Genomic DNA, 21,099 nt, shown 5'->3' with positions numbered 1-21,099 from the left:
TGTACAGAACGGAACAGGACGTGAAGCAAAAGGAGTTACAGCTACTATTCACACGTATCTCCATTTTCTGGCTGTATCAACTTCCACCATCTATAAAGCAATAAAAATTTACCTGAACTTGCTCTGCGTGTCCTGGCTCCTCAGAGGTGAGAGGCCAGGCTCCGAGAAGCTGCGCCCGGGGCCTAAAGCTGGCAAAGGGCTCGGCCTGGGGGGGCGGGGTGGGGACACCCTGCAGCCGCTGCCCGCAGCCAGCCTGCCTCCCGAGGACCTTGACCCCAACTGAACCGGGAGGCTATTGAGAGGCTTGACCCAGCGCAGCGAACAGCTGAGGGGCCATGTTTAGGAAGCACAGGCCAGGCCTGATGTCTGGTCCCTAAGAGATGCCCTGGTGACTGGGGGTGGGGATGGCGACACAGGCTGACGGCTCCCACTCCCAGGCCTGCCACGGGCAGGACCAGCCATGGGACCAGAAGCAAGCGCAGGTTCCCCTTACTCCTGCAGGCAGGTATGGGAAGCTAACGTGGTAACGAGTGTGGAACGTGCTTTGCTCCATGCCCGAGACAAGGTCCAGGGAGCAGGCTGGCCACCCGTCACCATCACACCGGGTCCCTGTGAGGCCGTCCGGAGCAGCTCCTTCCACCGAGCAACAGGCAGACACCTGTTGCTGGGGGTGGGGCATCCTGACCCCGACCAGCGCCAAACATGGCGGTGGCAGGGGTCAAAGGGACAACCAGGTCCTTCTCACTGTGCCCGGGACCTCAGCACCAGGGGCCACTCAGGTGGCTCAAGGAGACCGGAAGCCAGCTCAGTGGTGCCCTCAGAGGGAGGCTGCGGATCGTCCGACTCAGAACGGCAGACCCCTGCTCACTCGATGCAGGCGAACCCTCCCTGCCCCTGACCTGTTCACCAGTTTGCTGCAGTTGGTTGAACTTCAGAGAAGCCTAGCCAGGGGTGAAGCCCCCGACCTGGGGACTGGTGGGCTGCACCACAGACCAAACACCAGCTCTGTCTCGCTCCCGCTCCTCAGTGGGCCGAGTGCTTCCTAAATGCCTCAGTCACTGACGAACACAAAGTCCCCGTGGGAACACAGGACCGAGGACTTCAGGGCACTCAGGGCTGTGGAGGCTGGTCCCCTGACCACGACCTGACGCCCAGGGGCCGACCGGAGGTGCTGGAGGCTGGACCCTCTCATGCCGTCTGCTGCTTGCTGTCTGCTGCTGTGGCTGCCCTCACCCTCTCGCCGGTGCCCTCAGTTCACCTCTCCCCGCACTGCCTCTGTCTGCACGACTTTCTCCTTCCTCCCCAGCAAGGCCAAGGTCCTGGAGGACGTCAGAGGTGTTTCAATGTAAGATCCACCTCACACCACCAGTGACACTGAGCCAATTATTAACCCACAGGTGTTGGCACCTGAGAACCAGAGGTGGGGTGGCCGCTAAACCTCGTGAGGTGCATCGATGCCCTTAGTGCGAGTGTAGCACAGACGCCCCAGGGTGCGGACGAGCTCCACCAGTGGTTACCGCCGCCCATGTCGGCCCTCGCGGAGCACCCGCGTGGGCCAGACCACGTGTGCACGGGACCCGAGAGGACATGCTTTGAGCTTTTTGGGCCCTACGTCTGTGACAACTGCCCAGCTCTGCAGGTGTAGACTGTGTGAGTGGGTGGGCACAGAACCGATGAAGGGCCAAATTTCACCCTGGACCGGCCATGCAGTTTGGCACCAAGGACTCAGGCTCAAGGTCAGGAAAACACAAGATTGTCTTCAAGGAGCTCCTGGTGTGGGTGGCAGACAGACAGGAAGACGTGTCATGACGTCACACGGCGGCCTCTGCCTGGAGGTGAGGGGTGAACGGAAGTGTGAGCCAGGAGTCTGGGGGACGCAGCTGGCAGGGCTTTGCCCACCCGCCCCTCCTGTGGCCTTGTGCTGGGCACCGGGGAGCCCGACAGGGGCTCGGCTGAGTGGGAGCAGAGCGCCGAGGGGTACCAGGGACAGGGAGAGCCAGACGGGGGTGAAAGGCGGGTCTGGTCCTGAGTGATGGAGAGGTGCCTGAGGAGCTCGGAAGGGCCGCTCTGGCAGCGGGACAGACAGACGTGAACAAGGAGAGACAGAGGCAGAACGGCCAGTCCGGGGATTTGTGGGGGTTTGTGGGGGTCCCTCTGGAATAACACGATGACTCCTGTGCAGGCGCCGGAGCAACACGAGCAAATGACGACAGGCCAGTGCTGTGGCCACTCACTCTTCAGACCCCTGACTCTGGACAGGGACACACTGGGGGACAGGGGAGGGGCCCAGGGCACAGGGGCACCTCGGACCCTAGAGAGTACAGTGGGAAGAAGGGAAGAAAGCAGAATCAAGGCTCACCACTCTGGACTAGGTGCCGCGTGGGCGGACGGAGACTGCGTGGTAGGGTTGGGGGAGAGGGGACAGTGGTCCAGACATGCAGACTGACCGTGAGATTCCCACAGACTCTCCAGGTGGACCTGGAGCACGGAGACGCCCAGCCTCAAAATTAAGATTTGGGACTTGTTGGTCTGCGTCAGCTAAAGCGGGAAGCAGGAGAGGAAGAAGCCCTGGCGGAGAGAGCCCAGAGGGGAGAGCAGTGCGGGGGGAGGAGAGCCTGGGCCGGCTGACCACTGAGCGTGCCCAGAAGGCGGACGTCGGGACTCAGGGACACCAGGCCTGGGAGAGGAGGCGGCTCCGGGAGGAGGGGGCGGAGGTGTCCCGGCCACACAGACGGGGCCAAGGGAGGCCGAGTGCTTGCTGCACTGGAGCCCTGCCTCTCAAGCATGGGGGGGAGGTGGAAGGGCAGCGGACGCTCGGACGAGGAGGGGCTGAAGGACGCAGCGGTGCTCTCTTCTTCCGAACAGGCCCGGAAAGGGGTTTGTTTTCATTAAGGGTGGGAGCATCTTGAGAGTGCTGGACTCAAATCAACAAACCCATCATGAGCACCTTCTTCTACTGAGGGTGACAGAGAGGAGTGTAGCTGCTGGGACCCCAGGACGCCTTGGCCGGAGGTGAGTGGAGATTGGGACCCCATCTCCTGGGCCCGGGTGGGCAGGCCAGGCCACGCCCACAGCACATCTTCCCCTCCCAGACCTGGGCACCGAGGGGGTTTCTTAAGAATGTGTGTGCCCCGGACCCCAGAACCAGCCATGAACCCAGCTCCTAACTGCCTTCCAGCACAGGTTGGATCCAGGGGCCCCTCCTCAGGGGACAGGGGCTTGCCAGGGGGAGGAGCTCACGTGAAACGTGCTCCTACCTGTGCCTCATGATGCCAGGCACAAGGGGCTCAGAGACACCCTGACCACTAGTCCTTTCACTGACGAAGACAAGGTTTGCCCAGCACCCAGCCAGCGGTGGGACTGCTGGGACTGCGCTAAGTCACCACCCCTCACACTGCTGTTTGCTCGGAACCCAGCACTGCCCAGGGAGCTGGGCGTCTCCCAGGGTGGCAGAGACAAGGCTGCCCGGCCGCCTGCTCCGGACGCGCACTGCACCCGCACACCTGCCCTTCGCTGTCGGGAGTTTCAGCCAGCGACGAAACACAGGGCAAGAGGCACCTCCCGGCCATCCCCTTCTGCCTCTGTCCCTCACCCCAAGCCCTGGCAGCAGGGAGGCGGGACAGCTGTTTGCAGAGGGAAGTGAAGGGCCACCCGCTGCACCCCCACTTCTCCCTGTGTCCAGGGATGCCCAGGCCTCGCTCCTCTTGTTGTTTTAACCCTCGTATAAACTAGGAGCTGCCAGAAGTTTAAAAACAAAACAAGGAAGTTTGTGTTCCATATTTTTCTAAGCAAAATTAGCCCTGTCCTCACCCTGAACCCCCCTGGGTCCTTTATCTGTCCCTCCCACGTGGCACTAACACTCTCTCCCTTTTATGTGCTGCTCTGTGGTGACACAGGACAGGACCTCGGGGGACAGCACCCAGGCCGTTAGTCGCTCCCCTGTACCTAGAGGGGTCTCCCCGCACAGTGGGCGCCCAGGGCCATAAGCTGGCATGAATGTGGTGATCGTCCCCTCTCCGCGCCCCTGCCTGTCACGCCCCCCCCAGCCGCCATCACAAAGGAGACAAAGCCTCACGCTTTTGCCCGTCCTTCTCCCCCGGCTGCAAGTCTCGTCCTTGCAGAGAGCAGGCTTTTCACTTGATTTGTGTGCTGACTACCATGTGCCTCTCGTGTGCCAGCCCCCAGGCTCGCCGTCCAATGAGCCCCCATCTCTGCCCTCATGGGTTTGTAGTGCACCCCCCCCCCACCTGGCAGGCAGGGCTGACAGCAGGGCTGTCGTCACAGCTGCGGTCGGAGGACGTGTGCCCAAGCACTGTCCTCCCCTGTGCCCCAGTGTTGTGTGACTCATCCCCCATCAGAGCCTGGACTCCATGGACCGCGCCAGTTCTCTGGTAATTCATTAAGCTAATGCAAAGCTTAAGGCATTACTAATCTCATGGTAACACCACCGTGAAAACTATTAATCAATATGAAAAACAGTGCTATTACTCAGAGGCACGAACCTTGAGAACGTGGCAAAGGGGTCCCCAGCATGAAACCCTCCAAACGTCCAGAAGCTCCCCGAATGCCAGGAGCGAGCCTCGTTTTCAGTAGAGCCCCGCCCCAGTGCAGGAGTTAGGTCGCCCTGCCTGCGTGACTGGGGGCAGGGGCTTGGACGAGACAGGGGATGAGCAGAGACAGACCGAACCCTGAGGCCCACCCCGTCCAGCGGACAGGGTCAGGGTGAGAGGCGGGGATGCACACGGCCCCCACGGAGGGCAGGAGGGGCTGCCGAGGTGGCAATCTGGGGAAGCCTGTGCTCGACTGTCCCCAACGCTCCCAACTGCGGCATTCCGGTGAGCACAGAAAAGCCCGTGTCCCAGAACCTGTCTGTGCTGGAGATTCGTGCCTTTCATCGCCAGCAGGGCCAGCGGACCGTTTCCAGGACAAAGCCAAGATCTGGAGCTGGCCTCCCCCGCACCCCTTGGGCCTGGCTGAGTTTCTGCACGGCACCCAGGAGGATCCTCCACAGGGGGTGGGGCCAGGTGTCACTAACACTCCTGGGGGAACAGACACGCCCTGAGTAGGTTGTAACAAACAAGCCTGGATCAGGACCCTCCCCACCCCACCTTGGTCTGGCCCAGAGGGACCAGGGGCCCCCACGGCCTGTGCGCAGCAAGCAGAACATGTCAAGGTGTCAGGCACAAGAGCCTGACCCCCGCACGCCTGCCTGCCTGCCAGCAGCTCAGCAGGGCGAGGGACAATTTGTGCTCCCCAGACCTGTGTTCAGGCCCTGCTAAAACCCTCTGGCTGGCCATGAGGATGACTTCTTACCATCCAACAGGACCATGCGGTACTGAAACTGCCTACAAGCCCCGGTGCCAGCAACAGGGACAAAGTTCCCAAACCCTCAGAACAGAGGGTCTGGAACCTGCTGCTGAAGTCAGGCAGTCGGGGTGAGCGGTCTGGGCATCAGTGACCCCGCCTGGCTCTTGATCTCCGCCCCTCTCAGCCCTGAAACCCTCCCCTGCATGGACCACAACATTGGCGTCAGTGGTGGGCCACTGAGGGTGCAGGGCGGACTTGCCCAAATACCAGGCATCTTACTTCCTTTCCCCCAAAACCCTCCTGAAAGTGGGAGAAACAATCCTGGCAAGATTTACCGGCAGAAATTGCAAGATGTTTAAAAAAAAAAAGATTCGTGAATGGAAGGTCACTGCTGTGGCTAATCCCGTGGGAGAGAGAAAAATCCTAAAAGGAATCATGGCCCTTCAACCATATTCCCGACCTTACTCCTTCCCCTAAATTAGGGCCCCTGGGGGTGGTGCAGACAGGCTCAGGAGCAGGAAGAGCCCTGGCTGCTGGAGCCCGGTGCCACCCCACCCCCCCTCGGGGACAGGACGCGTGGAGAGCCCCACCGCTGCGCGCACCTCCATGCGGGCCTTGTAGAAGTCCACATCGTGCAGCTTCTCCCGGCAGCGGCCCAGCTCCAGCTCCAGCCTCTCCACACGGTTGGCCTTCTCCCTCAGCGAGTCCAGCTCATCGCGGTAGGCGCGCGCAGACCGGGCGTCGGCCGCCAGCTGGATGTTCTGGGAGGTGGGCAAAGGCAGGGGACCTGGCTCAGGGCACCCCGGGGCTGGGGAAGAGGGCGCGGGCCCTGCGGCCCCAGGAAAAAAGCTCCTGGTGGCCAAGCGGCGCCGTGTGCAGGCCACCTCGTGGGGGCTCCACACGCTGTCACTAAAACATGTCACCGCCCCTCCCACCGCAGCTCTCAGGACAACTGGCTGTCACGGAATCAAAGGCTTTTGCTGGGAGGTCCTGCGGCTGTGTTCCTGAACCCCAGGCCTGGGGCACTGGGGCACCCCCCCCCACCCTTCCACACACGACCGAAAGGACTCCTGCTCACCTCCTGCTTGACTTTCTGCAGCTCCAGCACCAGCTGGTCCACCTCATGCCTGGTGTCCACAAGCTGCTCCGTCTTCTCCTCCCTGGGGCCATTCAGAGGGTGCGTGGTGAGGGTCCCCCCAGAAGCACCTGGACAGCCACCACCTGGGAGACCGCGGCGGGGAACGGAGAGGGGACCTGGCTTCTAGGGGTGAGGAGGGGGGTCTGCGTGTCCTCTTCACGTTTTCAAGGCCTGCTCTCAAACTACACCCCCCCGAGGGTGCGGGACGGGTAAGGCGGCCCAGGAGCCGCTGCGCCCCACTCCACGGCCGGGCAGGCAGTGAGGCCTCTGATGAAAGGTGAAGGCGGGCAGCTCCCGAGATGACTGGACAGGCCCATCGATGGGGCGAGACACTTCCTCCCTCCAGCCAAGAAAACGCACAGCAGCGTGTGGTCATTCGAGCCCCACACCGAGCCCGAGGAGGGACAGCAGGCTGCCCCCGCACCCTCTGTGACATCTGGGCCGGCAGGAGCCCCAACAACCCACGGAGCCCCTCCTGGGCAGGGCCACGCCCCACAGGGGCCAAGTGCAGAGCAGAGCCCAGCCGACCCCGGGCCCCAAGGCAGAGCTGTCCTGCTGGCTGCCTGCCCTGTGACCCTCGGGTGCTGGAAACCTGCTGGGACAGGTGGCACGAGAGCAGGACAAATGGGGTCACCGGAGGACTCACAGCTCCTGCCTGACACGGCGCAGCCTGGCCTTGGTGTCGGCCAGCTCCACGGCCAGGTGCTGTCTGTCCTCGCTGGAGAGGCTGCTGGTCGGGCTGGGCGTGGACTCGGCGCTGGGGCACCTGAGCGGGCTGGGCGGCTGCTGGGCCTGTAGGTAGTCCCGCTCCTGAGTGAGGTCCACGATCAGCTGCAGCAGGGCAGAGAGGGGGCTCACCAGCACGTCCCTGCGCCCAGCACAGTGCCCGCACTAGAACTTGGTGAGAAATGACCAGAAGACGTACAGACAGTAGAGAACAAGATGTCAGCGCGAGTGGAAAACCAGGAGGGAGGCATGAGAAAGGTGGTGTGTCATTAAAAAGCGATGACGTACTTAGCGAGACAGCAAGGAGCATGAGAATGGAGCAGGGTCCCCAACCTCACACAGGTGTCTCGGAGGTGACTGTTTGCTGTGCAGGTGCCCGTGTCCCCCCACCCCCGAAGCTGGACCAGGACAACTGGGGGTGTGCAGGCTTCAGAGGAACGGTCAGGAGAGGAGAGGAGGGCAGAGGAGGGCGGCCTGTGACCGGCCCCGGCCCGAGTGCCCCGCCCTGCCCCCAGGCGCAGGGCCGCCCCAGACACACCTCCGTGCGCTCGTCTCGCTCGTCTATGAGCCGCCGCAGGTGCAACACCATGCTCCTGGACAGGGCCTCCAGCTCCTCGGGGGCCACGTCGGGGACCTCCAGCCACTGCAGGTCGAACACGTTCTCCTGGTTGTGGGTCACCTGAGGGCACACATAGGGGCGGCGCTGCAGAGGCTGGGCGGGGGCAGCTGGGGGGGCCCTGCAGACAGCGCAGCCGGGCTCTGCACTGAGACACAGACCACTTCTGCTTTCAGCACTGGTTCAGAGAGGGCCCGCCGCTCTCAACACTGGAAAGCATCCCCACGCTGTCATGGCTCCGGAAACAGTCCCCAGACCACACCCAGGAGGGAGGCCTCATGGCGGGGAGGAGAGGAACAGAGTCCTCTCTCAGAATCTAACGCAAGCACGGCAAAATATTATTAAAACTCTTACATCAGAACGTTGGGCATATAACAATCTTATGCCATTTTGGGAAAATTATTTCATAATCTAAAATGATTTTCAGGTGAGCCAGTATCTCTTCGCCACCCAGGACCACCTGGATTCCCCCCTTTCCGTGGGGTGGACAGGGTGTGGGGGGGAGACGCACAGCCTCTCCACCAACTCTGCCGACCTCACCTTCTCAACCTGACCCAGCCCCCCACCCCCAACCAACCACGGGGGGCAGATCTGCCTCGGGCCCTCATGGGTTTGGGAGGATGAGTATCAGTGCACACAGGTCTCGAAGGGGAAAACAAACAGAAACTCACTTGGTGTGGAAACCAAAAAAAAAGCGCTTGAATTTTCCAGAGGCGTAAATGGAGGTAGAGAATAACTTAAACCAACCTCCCTGCAAAGACCACCACCAACGAAAAAATGGCCTTTCCGTTTTGCAAATGACACCCACTGCCTCACATCTCCCCACTGCGCAAACAAGATGCTGGGGTTTGGCTGGTCTCGGAGAACCAAGAGCAACCTCAGCCCCAGGTGCTGGGCACCTGACAGGCGTGGGCCAGGACTTGCATGCTGGGTGCCAGGCCTGCTCCACCTCAGCGCTTGGGGAAGGCCTCTGGTGTCCATAAAGGGGACTTGGGGACGTGCAACCCCAGCCAGACACCAGGCACATGCGCTGCTTTTAACTGAAGGTCCCTGTCGCTTCTCCCTGATGGGACTTGGTGGGCCTGGGCACCGTAATGTGTGAGAAGCGCCCAACTCGCTCTGAGGCCTGGTCCCCACTGCCAGCCACTGAATCCGATTATCACTCAGGACTCTTTGGGCCGCACTCCAGCCCGTTTTTATTTCACCTGTCCTGCTGGCTGAGCAGGAAAGACGCTCAGTGGCAATGCACCTAACCCAAGACACATACATATATTTTTCAAAACACTGGACACGCAAGGAAAATTAAGAGGCAGAATGGTTCTTAGGCTAACAGGTGGCCACTCACTGTCAGTGATGGCTAAGCGTATTTGTGATGTTACTGGCCTCCCCCTGACACAGGCATCCCTGGCCCCTCCGCCGCCACAGTCACATACCTCTCCTGCTGTGATGCTGACTCAGGGCCCAGGGGGCCTGGAGCCAGGGGAACCCATCAGCCCAGCCCGTCCCAACATTGGCCCAGAGATCTGGGTTCAGGGGCCCAGACCAGGCACACACCTGCTCCTATGTGCTCCTGCCCCTGGCTTTTTCATGCCTCTATCTCGCCTGTCCAATCAGACTGAATACTGACACGTATCTCCTAAATCATTACAACACACGAGGCTTCCTCTGGAGGGAATGGTGGGGGAGGATGTCAGGTAGGTGCTTGCCCCCATAGGCCCGGTTGCCAGGGAAACCACTTCTCTGATGCTGCCACCCCTGCCCAGGTCTATGGAATGACAGAGGGGCTGTCCACAGCCCTCCTGACCGCACCCCGGGGCCGAGTCTTCAGGGGCAGCCTTTCTGGGACTTGGTGGCTTCTCGCTTCCCCAGTGGGGGCAGCTTGTTTCTCGGCCCCGTGGCTGACAGAAACGAAGAATCTTTCTCCAGAAAGATCAACCATCTGACACAGGGTGACATTTGCCAGGATCCATTTTCAGGGCCTGTAAATCAAACCCTGGGCCCAAACCCCTTGACAGCACTTAAAAATAGCTGGACTCCTTATTAGGCAAGGAGAGGAGGCACCAAACTTGAATGAGGCCTTTTCTCACATTCTTTTTATTTTTATCCCCATTTTACTTTAGCTTGCGGATGGGTACCTTTCCAAACAGATTCCACTGGTCTGTGGTGTCTGACACCTCAAATCAGTAAAGTCACCAGTGAGTGATGTAGTGTTTCCACTTTTCACCGGGGAGGGGAGCCTGCGGCCTGGTTGCTGCGGGAGGGCCCCCGGCTAAGCCCCCGCCAGCCACCACACACCTACCTCCTGGATGTGGGCCACGATCCCGGCCTGGGTCTCGATGTCCAGCTGTTTGATTCTCTCAATGAACTCCTCTTTCTTCTCACACTGTGGAGGGTAACACGTGTTAATGGAAGCGTTTGCCAGTGAGGTCACCTGGGGCCACCACAGGCACAGAAATAGTTTCCAGAGGAACCACCCACCCAGCCCCTGGCTGCTGCCTTTACATCCGAGAATTTGTCCTCCCTTGTCCTCAGGATGTTTCTCTAGAAGCTGTTCAGACCTCCTGCATGAGAACCACCTGTTTTTATTTTTTTTAAGATCTTTTAAATTTATTTTATAGAGAAGGGAGAAAAAGAGGGAAAGAAACATCAATGTGTGGTTGCCTCTAGCACACCCCCTACTGGGGGACCCAGCCCACAACCCAGGCATATGCCCTGACTGGGAATCGAACCAGCGACCCTTGGTTCTCAGGCCGGCACTCAACCCACTGAGCCACACCAGCCAGGGCTAGACGGCCTGTTTGTAAAAAGCCTATCAGGCTGACAGCGCTCAGGGTGGCACACAGAAATGTGCGTGTTAAACATCGAGGCACCTGAACTGGGCCCGGGGGTGGCAAACTTCACCTGTGAAGGGCCAGATGGTCAAAACAATCTGAGACTCTGCGGGCCATTTGGCCTCAGCTCTGCCACTTCGGTGTGACAGCGGCCAGAGAGAGCGTATAAAGAAGTGGGTGGGGCCCCGCCCCCATGAACCTTTAGTTACGAAAACAGGGGCCGAGTCAGACTCGGCCCACAGGCTGCATGCGGTTTGCTGAGCTTTGCAGCAAACCGCAAGCTCTAGGTCCCCCTGTACTGGGGACAATTCGCTAGTGGTAGCCTGGCCTGAGGGACCCTCACCTGCTTGCTGCCAAAGGTGCCCCAGTACTAGAAATGGTGGTCACCTAATGGATGGTCCCTTCTCTCAGGGACCCAGTGATGAGTCATGTTGGGCTGAAGGCGGCTTCACTCCTTCCTCACTGAGGGGGGGTTTTGCGCCCACAAATCCACACACAAGGCAGCTAAGAGCAGACCACCGCCCGCCCGCCCCCCCCGCCCAAGCCCTACCTGGACCGCACAGCCCAGCACCAGCAGCAGCACCTTCTTAATCTCCTCCATACTCTTCCCTAAATCAAAAGAGCAACATACTTAATTAGTCCCATCTGCTTATAAAATCTCATCAGCGACACACCAGTCTGCTGTCAGGGAAAAACATCAGATAAGCTAAAAAAAAAAAAAAGAAACTTCATTTCTCTACCCAGAGATTTCCACTTAGGTATACACTTGCCGCTTGTTTTCCATGTACGGGTCTGCATCTTATTTAAACCCAGTAAGAAATCTGAGAGTAACTATTTGTGGTCCTTTTCTATTCACCTGTACCATAAATATCTCCCCATAACAATCAGTGAACTTCAACATCAGTGTCTCTTTCCAGTGCATGTGAAAACCGCTGAGTCGACTCTAATGAGGCTGCAGGAACGTCACCTTTGCGCCACGTCAGACGAATGTCAGACGGCAAGCCGGCAGACTGGCCACCCAGCTGCGCGCCATCGGCTGCTGCACAGCTGTCCACCCCCCCAACCTTGGTCTCACCGTTTGGCTGGCGTCTTCCACAGCAAACCCCAGAAAACACACGCGTCACTTTTAATGGGGATGGTCTCAGGCTTACTTGGTACAAAGGCCACCAACTTACCCAACCGATCCCTTCCCAGAGGCTCCACCTTGCGACGTTTTAATGTAAACGATGCTAAACAACATCTTAGTGGCTAGTTCCTCACATGCATCCTTACTCCCTCTTGAGGAAAAACTCATCTTTTAAGCTTCTTCTCCTACTGCCAAATAGTCCGGCAGAAAGGCCTGTCCATTTCCCTCACGATGAGCATCCGAGAAGCCCTGCTTCTGCGGCCCCAGGCCCACTCCCTTCTCCGGCCTCACGGCTCCTCCTCCACCTTGCCAGCCAGTCTCCCCTGCTTTCACACCGTCTCTCTGGCCGCACAGAGGGCAAGTGTGTCTTCACGTGTTTGAGAGTCCCAACCACTTAAAGGAAGAGTTAGAGTACTGGGGCTCTAGGCCTGGCTTGGTCACCGGGAGCAGTGCGACCCCAACAAGCCATGTTCTGTCCCTGGGCCTCAGTTTCCACATCTCTGACATGGAGGAGGCTGCTGGCCTGGGTGAAGTGCAGAGTGATTTTCAGGTAAAAAATCTATGGTTTCCTGCCCTTCTCACTATAGCCTGTTCTATCTGGGGGAGAAGGAACACGCCAGAAATAGCACTGTTTTCTAGAAAGATTTGCCAACACCCATTCACACTGTGCTAAAATGGTCCAGAGTATCACCAGTGACCCCTGGGATGAAAGCAGCAAACTCGTGTCCCAAGAAGTAGTAGTGCTGTGGTTCCCTCAAGTCCCGGGGCCGGGTGTGGAGTCGTCCGACTACCTCCCGACTGAGGAACAGCTGGACACACCCCTTCCTGGGACGATGACATCGTGGCTGAGATTCAGAACTGGGGGCTGCACAGTCACTGACTGAACTGCACCCTGCCTGAGGTCTCCCCGCCAAGAGGTGGGGGGAGGAGTGGGGGTCAGACCACAGGCCCCCGCGGACCATTCACGCCCCACTCCTATAAATGAGATTAATAAGGCTGGGGCTGCTGGTCGGTCCAATCACAACGAAGCCCTTCTCCCTGCTGGTGTGGAGCTTCCTCAGTGTTGGAAATGGAAACATCCTCAAAAGCTTTTATGAATTATTTTTCACCTGACACCTGTCATTTGGCCCAGGAGGCTCCAGTCTGTAGTCATGAATGAACATCATCACCACACTGACCCACTTCTCCATTATCACTGAGCGGATGATCAGCCACAACTTCAGTTTTGATAAAAAGGAAAGGAAATGCCCCTGTGAACATTAAAAGCCTCTCATCAGTCTCACCGACGTCTTTCCCTGGCCCCAGCCCATGTGACCGTCCTTACCCACCCCCTCGCCTGGGTCTTGGGAGGATATTACAGGCGCAGACCCCTCCCAGCCATCGCTGGCTCCTCCTACAGCACTTCACCTTCACGGGGCCGTGTACCTGGTGCCGTGACCGGCCCGGAGCTGACACACAGGAGGGAGAGCATTTGCAGGGCTCGGATCAGCCGGAGCAGAGGGCAGAGCCCATACAGAAAGTCTTCATGTATGAAAATCTTCATGCACCCTGTTCACGGCAAGGGCCCGGAGGGACCAAAGCACCCCATGCTTCCCAATGATTTAAACGGCTCTGAGGACCCACCCCGGCAGCCACAGCAGATGAACACACACTGCAAGGGGAGACCAGTGCGGGCAGGCCGACTGCTCACAGCAGGAGTGTCAGCGAGGAGGGGACCAGAAACCCTATGCGCACAGACACACAGGAGCTTGAGCACAGTCTGAGGCCGCTCGGTGCGGGGGCAGAGGGCTCTGCTGCCCCGTCACCCCCCAGTTACGCACACGTGACGCATGGCGACCGCGAGCCACTCGTTGTTTCTTCCCTTCATTCCTTCCGCCCGTCGGGCACCATGAAGGACTACGTCTGCCCCACAGCACTGTTAGGAAAGCGTGGAATTCCCGTTTGCTAAGTTTGGTAACGACGGGAGAAAAGGTTTCAAAGGTAGAGAACTAATTTCAGAAAAATCTTCACCAAAAAAAAAAATTATTTAAAAGAAACTTCTGGGCCATCAACAGGGCACTAGGAGACTCCGTGCCACCCCGTTGGAGAGCAGCGAGCCCCTGCTGGGTGTGACTGGGGGAGGGAGGGGGAGGGAGGGAAAACATTGGCTCACAACAAACGCCTGCACAGATTTCTATGAAACTTATTTTTATTTTTAAAGAGAGAGAAGCACGAGTTCCCTCGTTTCTCATGCGAGGCTGATGGCCAATTTCTCTCAGAATTTCAGCAGTAAGAAGAAGAACGGCTATTTTCACAAATCCACCAGATTGTGGGTTTTTGAATAGTTTCAAAACATACAGAAGGCTCTGGGCCGGGTCCCTGCCAGCGAGGTTGGCTGTGACTCGGTTAGGCTGGCGAAGGAGAAGCAAACCCCCCGACGACTCCCTGCCCAAGCACCCACGTGTTCGGGGCCGAGAGCACCACCGACATCAGCACAGTCCTCGGAGCTCAGACCACGAAAATCAGCAGTTACAAAAAGCTGAAAAAACGCGACGGGAACCTGGAAGGAGGACATCTGCTCTGCATTAGGCAAGGCTTCTTAACAGAAATGACCTCTGAGCTGAGCCCCAGGGACGAAGAGGAGAGATTTAGGAGGTAGGTGAGTGAGCAAGAGCATCCCAGGCACTGGGGGCCCAGCCTGTGCAAAGGCCCCGAGGCAAGTGCACACGGTGGCGGACAAACTGTAAATGCTCTGTGGTCAAGTTTACTAGAATTGCTTTTCAGAGTGGAAAACGGGAGAGGGTATGAAGCAGTGTGGACGCCTGCGCTGAATGGGTCACAGTGGGCGGGGCCCGCCAGGACACGCCAGGCACCCTCCACCTCTTCCCTACAACCTCACAGCCCCGGGAGGAATCCCACACTGTCTGGTTGACTCTACGAGAAACCTCACTTCCTTCACTACCTGCTGCTGGAGTCTTGTCACGGAGAAACTCACAGCAGCCTTTCTCAGCAGGAACGGAATCCACAGATGCTGATCTACGCTGCATTAAAGCGACAGATGCTGCAGCTGTCGGCTCCCTAAACCAAGGGGAACGACCTGGTATCACAGGCGCCGGGAGGGGATGGACATAGAAACGCAGCTGGACAGTTAAACTACACCAGCCTCTAAAATGCACAGGCTGGACAGGGTCAGGGCTGGGAAATTCCATGGCCTTCGAATCTGAGTGCACGACAGACACAGCCAGCCAATCACAACACTTTCTCAGCCTGGAGAGGCCTCTGAATCCTTCTGAACACAGCCCTCTGCAGCCTCTGCCAATCACGGGAAGCAACACCTGTCTTCCACACCCAACCCCCAGGTGCATGACGCCCAGGGCGCTTTCGGAGTCTCTTCTTTGATTCTCTAAGATGCAACCATTTAAGTTTTCACACTTCTTGTCCTACAATGACACTTAGGTTGGAAGGCAGGGATTTAGGCAAAGGAAAGCAAAGGCCCTTTCCAAGAGGGAGCTCCTACGCATTGGTGGTTCAGTGATAGAATTCTCGCCTGCCAAGACGGAGCTCCTCCCGCCCCAAACGGCTCATGCTCCGCCATGCTGGAGTTGGAAGGCACAGTGATTCACCTGCAGACACAGGGGTCAGGGAGAGGCAGTGACATGGATCCCCAGTTTTGCTAACTCAGCTCCCTAAAAACAGAGGCCCAAGACCTGCAAGTCAACAGTGAGTCTAAGGGTGTGCAAAAGCCTTCCACCTGGAGGACCAACCCAGTTCAGGAGAGTTACCTCTGCCCTCCCCACGTGCCCTTCGCTCCTGCAGACCACTGCTGCGCTGAAACAGAACGTGCTGCTGTTTGAGTCCCCCATGCACAAACAAGGACGGGGCGCCCACACAGGCCGAGGTACACAGCCAGGTTTGGCCCCAGGTCCGCCACCACCTGCCCTTCCCCAACTGTCCACTGTCCCTTCCTCCTGACACTGTCATCACTTATTTACACTTCCTGCCAGAGCAGGCTCCACCTGGTCTGGCCGCTGCCCCCAGGATCCCAGTGCAGGTATCCAACCAGCGTCTGCTGGCTGAAGGCCTGGCGTGAACTGTTCCCACCAACTCCCAGGGCAAGGACGAAGTGAACAGTTCGTTGTCTTTCTTCCGGGGATGGGGATGTTGTTGCAGGTCCTCCAATGTCACTTCATTCAACGCCATTTCGTCACGATGGTGATGACAGGCAGTAGGAACTTAATTCTTGCTCACCTCAGTCTACATAAACTGGTTTTGTTTCTGTGGTGCTGCTTTAAGTCACAGAACCTAAAGACAATGTTAAGCAAGAACCTACTATGTGCACGTGTAGTTTTTTCTTAATAACTCGGCATCCTGTTCACCTCTGACTTACGTGCTAGGGTCGCCCACTTGCAACGCTTTCCCTGGTCTTGCATTTAAACACCAGTCATTTCGTGAGGATGAGTGTGGGGCTGTCTCACTGGCTGAGACCAGCACCGCACTGCACGTGACCCAGGGAACACTCTCCTCAGCGTGTGGGGACGTCCCCAGACTCACCCATGTGTGCGGAGGGCACAGCTCTACAGACCCTCCCAGGGGCTCAGCTTATGGCCGGAGCAGCTGTTTATCACTTTAATAGTCAGGGTCACCGTGGGTTCTGTGGGCACTGCCGAGGAATGTGTGGGCAGTGACTTCCCTGTGGGTGGGCACATAGGGACCCTTCACCAACCACGCCCTGGTCCAGGGGGTCAGAGGCAGGCACCTGCACCTGCCACCTCGGCCTGGAAAACAACCCCCGAGAAACCCTCGCCAAGATTTCTTGCACCAAGAGCTCCGCACATGTAGCTCCCCAACAGGCACGGACGTGATCAGGCACTCCGCCGCCTGTTGAATTAGTCGTTCAACAACTGTTTACCAAACGTGGACTTCTGCCCCCACCGCCGCGCGTGGGCATGGAGAAGTCTGTGTTCAGATGACAGAAGGCCGCTCTCCCAGGTCACAAAGAACAATCAGGAACGACCACGGCCACCCCTTGGACAGCATCATCACCAGAAGGGACTCCCTCCACGCCCCGCCGGCCTGCCCGGGCCGCAGACAATGAGAGTGAATCTACTTCTGGGCACCAACCGGCTGAAGATCAGACAAGGAGAACCAACCACAAGAATTCACAGAGTGACCCGCTGCAGGTGGGGTGGTGGCAGAGGGTCTGAGAAAGCGTCCCTCCCACTGCCCCCAGCAGAAAGCTTGATGCCCCCAAATGATCAGGGAGCACAGAGACCTTTGACACACAGCATCTCGTCCCTCCTCGGACGGCCGCAGAGAAGAGTCCTGCTAGAAGCCATGGTGTATGGCAGCCACGGGCGCGTCCCCTCTGTGTGTACAGGCCATCGCTAAGACGTTTACTAAACACAGGCTGGTATCCAGGCAGATCTCACCGGCCGCTCACAGGCTGGCCTTTGGCCGAGTTGTCACACTTGCCTGGGCTTGGTGTCAACCAAGCTTTTCACGTTCCCTGAAAAGCAGGGCACTGGCCTGCAGCTCCAGTGCCCAGCGGCGCCCCACGCCCCAGATGGTCTGGGAAACTCACTTCTAAGACGGGCAGCGGCACAGCAGTAGCCACCAGCCACGGCCCCCGAGGCGGTGTCTCGGCCCCTTTCTGAACCTGCCCCTCCAGACCGCAGAGGAAGTGTGACTGGGAACCGCTGTCCTGAAGACTGGTCTTTCTGACTTTCTTCTCTGCAAAGAGGACTTAGGTTTTCGGTAATGAAAAAATAAAAAATATGTACACGAGAGAGTTAAGATTAGCGAGTTATGGAGAAGTAAAAAAAAAAAAAAAAGTAAGGCTGGGAAAATATTTGAATAGAAGAATGGCCTGTCAGCTGCCACTGGGAGACCCGGGACCGGCAGGGCACTGGGCAGGGCGGAGCCCCAGGCCCACGACAGGAGGAGGAAGACAGCCGTTAGCTTTTTAAAACGAGGCTGTTCCTAATGAGTCAGACTCTGAGCCATCTTCCTCGGCTGCCACAGGGCAGGGGAACAAGCCACTGGTCACATGGGCCCTCTAGGTTCCTCGTCAGTCTCCAAAAGGCAGCGCTGCCGGGTGTGGGCTGTGAGGGAAGGTTTCCATGGGCCCCGAAAAGCACTTCAAGCACACCCTCGACAGGAGAGCAAGTAAACACTGGGAGGCTTAAATATTAAATCCAAGTAGTGCCAGCAGTTCCGTTTCCCTCCAGCCCCTGTAGCCTAAACTTCAGCGGTGACAGAGCCTGCCGCTCCCCCAGGGACTCCCAGCACTTTTCACTCCTCCGAGCTCCTCCTTCCCTCTGCTGCTCTGTTCTTCGATGCCTTGTCACACACCTCCCCCACCCCCTCCAGGAAGTCCTCCTGGCCTGCCCAGGCAGAACTCATTAATTCCCTGCACTACACTATAGCATGCGCGCGCGTGCACACCCCCCCCCCCACTTCTCACCCTGGAACAGATGCAGTTCTGAAGGCTGTCTTCCTCCCCTCCCTGCCCCAGTGCCGCCTGGGCACTCTGGGCACTTCCTAAGCACAGACAGCTGACTCGTCTCTGGGTCCCCAGCAAGGTGGGCAACGAAAGCTGGAGGACGAGCTTGGGCTGAGCTCCTCTTTGAGACTCTGACCGGGGTGGCCTGCTCTGAGAAGGAAGGGCGTGAGGGCCTTCAGCCTCCCACTGGGAGGGTCAGCAACTGGCCCTCTGGTTTCTGCAGATCGAACAGTGGCCTGCACTGAGCTGTGAAGGGAGGTCACTCACAGCCTCTGGACCCAGAAGGCTCTGACTCTGCAAGGTGCTCTCTCTGCCTCTGGAAGCCCCTCTGTGACCCCTCTGGGAGGGAGAGAATGGAGGACCGAAGGCCAGCCGCTGAACATTGGTTAATGGAACTCCCAGGGGCATTCACAGACAGGACCCTGCAGGGTGTGACTAAGGGTCAGCCCCTCAGTGGCCTCAGAAATCTTGCCTGACATTCAGAATGCAAGAGACCCAGCAGAACAATGGTGGTGGCAGATCCCCCTGCTTGGGACCAGTGGCCGATCGTCCCCATGTGTACAGTCTACCCAGTTTATACTGGTTAAGTACAAGGCTTACCCACGGGACCACCGTGCCGTGTGCCTCTGAATGAGTCCTCTCCCCTCTGTGGGCGGGGTTCTGCACCTCCGCGACTCCTCCCTTCCATTCCAAATACCTCAAGTGGGACCAGCAATTTCCAAGCCTGAGAACCACTCCTGCACGTGGAAGAAAGCAATGCTCTCTTCCAGTGTGACGGTCCTCCGGTTCGTCACAGACATGACTGTGCTGGCTTCCTGTCACACGATCCAGTGCTGTGCATGTGTGCGGCCCAGGGACAGGCCTGGCCGCTGAGAAATGGGGTCTCACCGCCCTCAGGCCACAGACGGTGCAGACGTTGTCATCCTGTGGTTCTCATTCGGCTTCTCATAGAAGAGTGACTCTGACGCGCCACCCAACTGTGTAATGAACGCACAGCTGGCGAGATGGGGGGGGCAGCTTTCAGCTGCCTCGGTGTTGGGCACAGAGCAACTCTCGCTTGACCATGATCCCTGACACCTGACCTCTGACCTCTGCCTCTGGTAGGAGCACCAGCTCACGGGAGGGGGAACATCGGCAGAGGAGGGTCTCCAGCTCTTTGGCTCTACTCATTGAGCACCTACCCTGTGCCAGCCCCTGATCGAGACGCTTAGAATATACGGCAACAACAACAAACAACAAACTCCCTAAAGTCCATGCCCTGGGGAGAGATGACATCCAAGAGAAGGCAATACAAGCAAGAAAACACACATGAAAAAGGTAAGCAAATAACAGGAGATAAATGCCATGAAAAAGGAAAGGCGGAGACGGGCAGGAGGGCTGCGAGCCCTCAGGGAGAGGCGGTAGCTGTGAACGGGGAGGTCGGTGGGCGGCCGCGCTGGGAAGGAGCTGCTCCTGTGAGTGTCCGAGGGAAAAGCATTCCAGGCAGAGGAACGGCTGGTGCACAGGCCCCAGTGCTGAAGGGGGGGCAGAAAAGGGGTGCAATCTGAGTAACCTCCTCAGAGGACCCCGCTCTGGCTGCAGTGCTGAAAACAGGTGGCAGGGGCGGGGACAGGGCGGGCAGAAGGTCAGGAGGCTACTCCAGTGAGCAGCCAGGCGAAAGGTTGGAGCGGCTGGAACCAGCGGGCAGGGCGGGAGGAGAGCTCGGGTGTTTTGAAAGCCGAGCCAAGCCACCTGCCTGAAGGAATGGGTGTGAGGTGAGAGAAGGTGGTAAGAGCTGGCCAGCAAAACACAAAGGACACCCTACGACACCCAGGCCGGGAGCCTGGACACAGACCGGCTGCCAAGGAAAAGGCTTTCCTGCCGAGTGTCACCATACGTGGGTGACAGAGGGGTTCAGAGCACGGTCCTGCAGGACCCCAGGCCGGGCTTGGAGGAGTGGGGTCTACAGTAATGACGCTGTGGGCGCTTCCCCAGGGATGGGTGCCCCGCTGGGAGCCGAACCACACATGATCGCCGAGGAAACCCAGAGCGCCGATCTGAGGCCCACAACAGGAAAGAACAGAATGAGGATTTGGGGCCAAGGGGGGTGCACGCTGAGGACGGATGTGGAAAGCAGTCTGAAGCGTACGAAGGGGTTTCTTTTCCACATCTGCTGAGCTGTCCTCAAATCCCAGGGCAGAGAAAGAGAGGACGCCCTTTTGTCCGATGGGTGCATGGGGCACGTGAGCTGCGATGCCTCCCTCTTTAGATCAGAGGGAGGGGGCGAAGCCGGGGGTCTCAGGAGCTCCCAGTGTCCCTGTGTGTAGCTGGGGGAGGGGCAAACTAGACGCTCCACTGGGAGGTGTCCTGCTCCCAGCACCTGACTCCATTGTTTTTGCCCCCAAACAAAAAATACCCCCAAATTGTGGACAGTCTGTGTCGCAAGTCCCAGGACGCTGTCACCACTGGCCAGGAAGAACACGGGCGGGCTCCTGAAACTCGGGCAGCAGAGCTAGTGCACAGGCGGCCCCCACAGACAGAAACCAACTTTGTTCTTTATTTACAAACCAGCCCCAAATGCTTCACACGTCTATTTTTAAAACTGAAAACAGAAAACCCCTTCCTTAACCACGTCCCTCTGCCTCGGGCACTCAGTCTGCAGCTGCTCGCTGGTGGACCTGCCAGCCTCCCTGCCCTGGGAGCCCCAAGCCCAGGACCCCTGCCCAAACCTGTGTGTCTGTCTGTCCACTCAGAGCCCTCTGGTCCTGACACGGGGTGAGGCAGCCCCTCCCCCTCTGAGCCTGCTCACGGTGGGATTCCCGTCCTTCTCCAGCGCTCCCGCCCCATCTCCGACTTCCTCAGAGCTGGAGCCGACCTCTTGGATGGACGTCTATG

At 58.4% G+C, this 21,099-nt stretch overlaps 1 protein-coding gene and 1 long non-coding RNA gene across 2 annotated transcripts in view; one reads left to right on the top strand and one right to left on the bottom strand.

Moving 5' to 3' along the window:
- The window catches only part of CCDC88C (coiled-coil domain containing 88C), a 110,141-nt gene that overhangs the window by 42,354 nt on the left and 46,688 nt on the right, over nucleotides 1–21,099 (bottom strand). The window contains exons 5-10 of the mRNA XM_037130217.2: nucleotides 11,169–11,227; nucleotides 10,087–10,170; nucleotides 7,710–7,850; nucleotides 7,092–7,276; nucleotides 6,386–6,467; nucleotides 5,910–6,068 (exon numbers count right to left, since the gene is read on the bottom strand). Coding sequence (XP_036986112.2) covers nucleotides 5,910–6,068; nucleotides 6,386–6,467; nucleotides 7,092–7,276; nucleotides 7,710–7,850; nucleotides 10,087–10,170; nucleotides 11,169–11,227 — 710 coding nt within the window. The remainder of the gene's footprint in view (nucleotides 1–5,909; nucleotides 6,069–6,385; nucleotides 6,468–7,091; nucleotides 7,277–7,709; nucleotides 7,851–10,086; nucleotides 10,171–11,168; nucleotides 11,228–21,099) is intronic.
- LOC128627553 (uncharacterized) lies at nucleotides 5,946–7,713 on the top strand. The gene is made up of 3 exons (XR_008391785.1): nucleotides 5,946–6,026; nucleotides 6,407–6,574; nucleotides 7,544–7,713. It is a non-coding gene; the product is annotated as an uncharacterized LOC128627553 (long non-coding RNA).

This window comes from Artibeus jamaicensis, unplaced genomic scaffold (assembly GCF_021234435.1).
Source record: "Artibeus jamaicensis isolate MK-2021 breed Jamaican fruit bat unplaced genomic scaffold, CSHL_Jam_final contig_444, whole genome shotgun sequence".
NCBI lineage: Eukaryota > Metazoa > Chordata > Mammalia > Chiroptera > Phyllostomidae > Artibeus > Artibeus jamaicensis.
The sequence above is the reverse complement of the archived record's forward strand: the minus strand, read 5'-3'. Positions and strand labels throughout refer to the sequence as shown.